The sequence below is a fragment of the Corylus avellana genome, chromosome ca7 (genome assembly GCF_901000735.1).
Source record: "Corylus avellana chromosome ca7, CavTom2PMs-1.0".
NCBI lineage: Eukaryota > Viridiplantae > Streptophyta > Magnoliopsida > Fagales > Betulaceae > Corylus > Corylus avellana.
In genome coordinates, this window is record NC_081547.1 from 12,599,094 (window position 1) to 12,602,626 (window position 3,533).

A 3,533-nucleotide genomic window follows, 5' to 3' on the forward strand; every position below is an offset into this window, starting at 1 on the left:
AAATTGAGAATTTTTAATTTTAATTTTTTAAAAAGTTAGTGTACCCCTCTTCTTCCAATAATCTTATCCTCGGCTCTTGTAAATGATGTGGCAGTGGGACTGGGGCACAATCATAGATTTAAGGGAAAACTTCACTGAAGACCCTCGAACTTTCACCCATTTTGAAATACCCCTCCTAAACTTCAAAATCTCTCAATTTAATCTCTCAATTTAGTCTCCTGAACTTTCAATTGCTTTCAATTTGGACCCCTCTGTCAGATTTTAAACGTTACATGACGTTTATACCCCTGACTTTTGTATAAAATTCCAACTTCCAAAACGTTTTTTTATTTAAAAAAAAAACAAAAATTATGGATATTTTGGTATTTTTTTTTAATTTTTAACGGCTAAAATTAACGGAAGCGTCCAAATTGAGAGCAATTGAAAGTTCAGAGGACTAAATTGAGAGATTTTGAAGTTTATGAGAAGTATTTCAAAACAGGTGAAAGTTCAGGAATCTTCAGTGAAATTTTTCCTAGATTTAAGGCAGAGTATTGCACAGGATCCTTGCCGTAGATTACCATGTACAACGGTCTCCAACTAAACTGTTAACCGAAAGCACTGCAGTTCTCTCTACTACTTCTAGTTTTAGCACTCTCTCCCCCCACAAACAAACACCGAGAAAACTCTCTCTCCTCCAAGAAACACCAAGAAAGTTCTCTCTTCTCCAAGAAACACCAAGACTAGACAACAATGGCGAGACCCATTTGCTTTTGGCTACAGTACTTCGCGCTCCTGATGTCCTTCGGTGCAATCGTTTCTTATGCTAGACCACCACTACAACATCCTCAACAAGGTGATTCTTGTTCTCTTCCAATATAAATAATTTCCACCGTCTTTGACTTTCCTTCTTTTTCTCCGTTTGGTTGCTGAGAAATTGTCACTCAGGAAAGACTTTCAATATATATATAATTGCCACCCTCTTTTAATTTCTTTCTTTTTCTCCGTTTGGTTGCTGAGAAATTGTCACTAATTTGAGAAAGCCCACTTCTTTTTGTCATTAATTCTCTCCGTTTGGTTTCTGACAAAGTTCAAGAACAGAGAATAAATTGAAATTTTCTAATCAACTGATCCTAATACCACTATTTTCCATTGTTTTGCTCAAGTTTTCAATAAACCACATTCAATATTATCTTTTCCTGTAATTATATAAACCGCATTCCGTAAAAACCATTAATTTTTTAAAACCCATTACTTTCTTTCATTCAATCTTTCTCTGCGTTTGGTTTCTAAGAAAGTGCAAGAACAGGGTAACACCAATTCTGTGTCTCCAATCTTTGTACAGAGCCAAGTTACCTAAAGTTTGTGTACAACGCCACCGAACTCCCACCCCAAGACTACTATGATTACATAATTGTTGGAGGCGGCACCGCCGGGTGCCCATTGGCTGCAACACTTTCACGAGCATATAAAGTACTCGTGCTTGAACGAGGGGGAGTCGCCTACGGCAAACCCGATTTGATGAATCACGAAGGTTTCTTGACAACACTCATGGACGCCAATCCATTCGACTCCCCTGCCCAAGCCTTCACATCTGAAGAAGGGGTCTCAAACGCCCGAGGGCGCGTTCTCGGCGGCAGCACTGCGATAAACGCCGGGTTCTACAGCCGAGCCGACCGTGAATTTTATCAGAAATCGGGCGTGGATTGGGATCAAAAAGTAGTGAACAAGTCGTACGAGTGGGTCGAGAGGGCGATTGTGTTCAAGCCGGAGCTCAGGGATTGGCAATTAGCGGTTCGAGATGGGTTATTGGAAGCTGGGGTTGATCCCTTTAACGGGTTTAGGTTGGATCACGTGGAGGGAACCAAGATCGGCGGCTCGATTTTCGATAGTTATGGGAAAAGACACACCGCTGCTGATCTACTGAGCTACGCAAAACCTTCCAATATCAAGGTTTCTGTGTATGCAAGCGTGGAAAGAGTACTCCTGGCTTCATCTTCCCCGCACGCCGGCTCACGGCTATCAGCAGTCGGAGTTGCATATCGCGACAATATGGGGAGATATCACCATGCTTTAGTAGGTAAACATGGGGAGGTGATACTCTCTGCTGGCGCCATTGGAAGCCCGCAGCTGTTGCTGCTGAGTGGCATTGGTCCGCGGCCTTATCTGTCGGCTTGGGGAATTCCGGTGGCTCATCATCTCCCCTCCGTTGGGCAGTTCCTTTACGATAATCCTCGCAATGGTATCTCAATTGTGGCCCCAGTCCCTCTGGAGCAATCACTCATACAGGTGGTTGGCATAACTGAATCAGGGACTTACATCGAAGCAGCTTCCAATGTCATCCCTTTTGCATCCCCTGCTCGCTCTGTTTTCATCCGGACGCCATCCTCGCCTCTGTATCTCCCCGTGGCTACTCTCATGGAGAAGATTATTGGGCCGCTTTCAAGTGGGTCGCTGCGACTGGCTTCAACGGATATCAGGGTGAATCCAATTGTTCGATTCAACTATTTTAACAACCCGGTGGACCTCGAGCGCTGCGTGAATGGCACGCGCAAGATTGGCGATATCCTGAGGAGCCGTTCTTTGGAGAACTTCAAGTTCAGGGACTGGTTTGGCGGTCGCAGTTTTAGGTTCGTGGGGCCTGCGTTGCCCGTTGACCAATCAAACCACCGTGTAATGGAAGATTTCTGCCGCCGCACAGTTAGTACCATATGGCACTACCATGGGGGCTGTGTTGTGGGGAAGGTGGTTGATCGAAATTTCCGGTTGATTGGTATAGATGCACTCCGAGTTGTTGATGGGTCCACGTTTGGTGTGTCGCCGGGGACAAATCCTCAGTCGACTGTATTGATGCTTGGACGGTAAGTTAATGTTTTACATTTAATTACTTCATAGCCATTGATGTTTGTGGAAGAAGAGATTTGACTAATCAGTGGGTTTCTTTTGGCAGATACGTTGGATTGAAGATTCTGAGAGAGCGGATGAGATATAAATCATGACCATTGCTCTTTTGGGCTCCAATAGAGCAATGGTCTTTTGATTTCTTTTTTCTTTTTCTCATTCAAAATAATATTGTGTGATACGATCAATAAAATTCAGAATAGAATTTGTACAGATTGATTGATTTCACTTGCTCTTGATAACTTCTAAGCTCAATCAATATTGGGTGAAACACATTTTCTTCTTTGATAACTTTCGACCGGTGAATGAAAAGTCGTGAGATTGATTTGAATTAAAAATGTGATGTTTTTATTTCTATTGTAATTAGTGTTTTTATGTGATACATCAAATATCTATTGAAAGTAGTAAAACAAAGTACAAGACTCTTGAATTAGCTTAATAATGACACTAATTTCACTGCAAACTCATGATTAAAACACTAGACGTGTGCAGAATGAATCTAAATCCAATATTGAATTAAATTTGATTTTTTTTTTGGCTTCAATTAATGAAATTCTAGTTGGTCGATTTCTTTGATGGATTAGATTTAACCACATCCTATAAGTCTTTTAATTTGGGCCGGGCTGGGTTTAGCCCACTTGAGTTTCCATTAG

At 41.9% G+C, this 3,533-nt stretch overlaps 1 protein-coding gene across 1 annotated transcript; it reads left to right on the forward strand.

The window, feature by feature from the left end:
- Window positions 1-636: 636 nt before the first annotated feature.
- Window positions 637-3,056, forward strand: LOC132187742 ((R)-mandelonitrile lyase-like). The gene is made up of 3 exons (XM_059602160.1): window positions 637-835; window positions 1,325-2,840; window positions 2,930-3,056. The coding sequence occupies exons 1-3, from the start codon at window positions 733-735 to the stop codon at window positions 2,976-2,978; spliced, it is 1,668 nt and encodes a 555-aa protein (XP_059458143.1). The 5' UTR covers window positions 637-732; the 3' UTR covers window positions 2,979-3,056.
- Window positions 3,057-3,533: the final 477 nt, after the last annotated feature.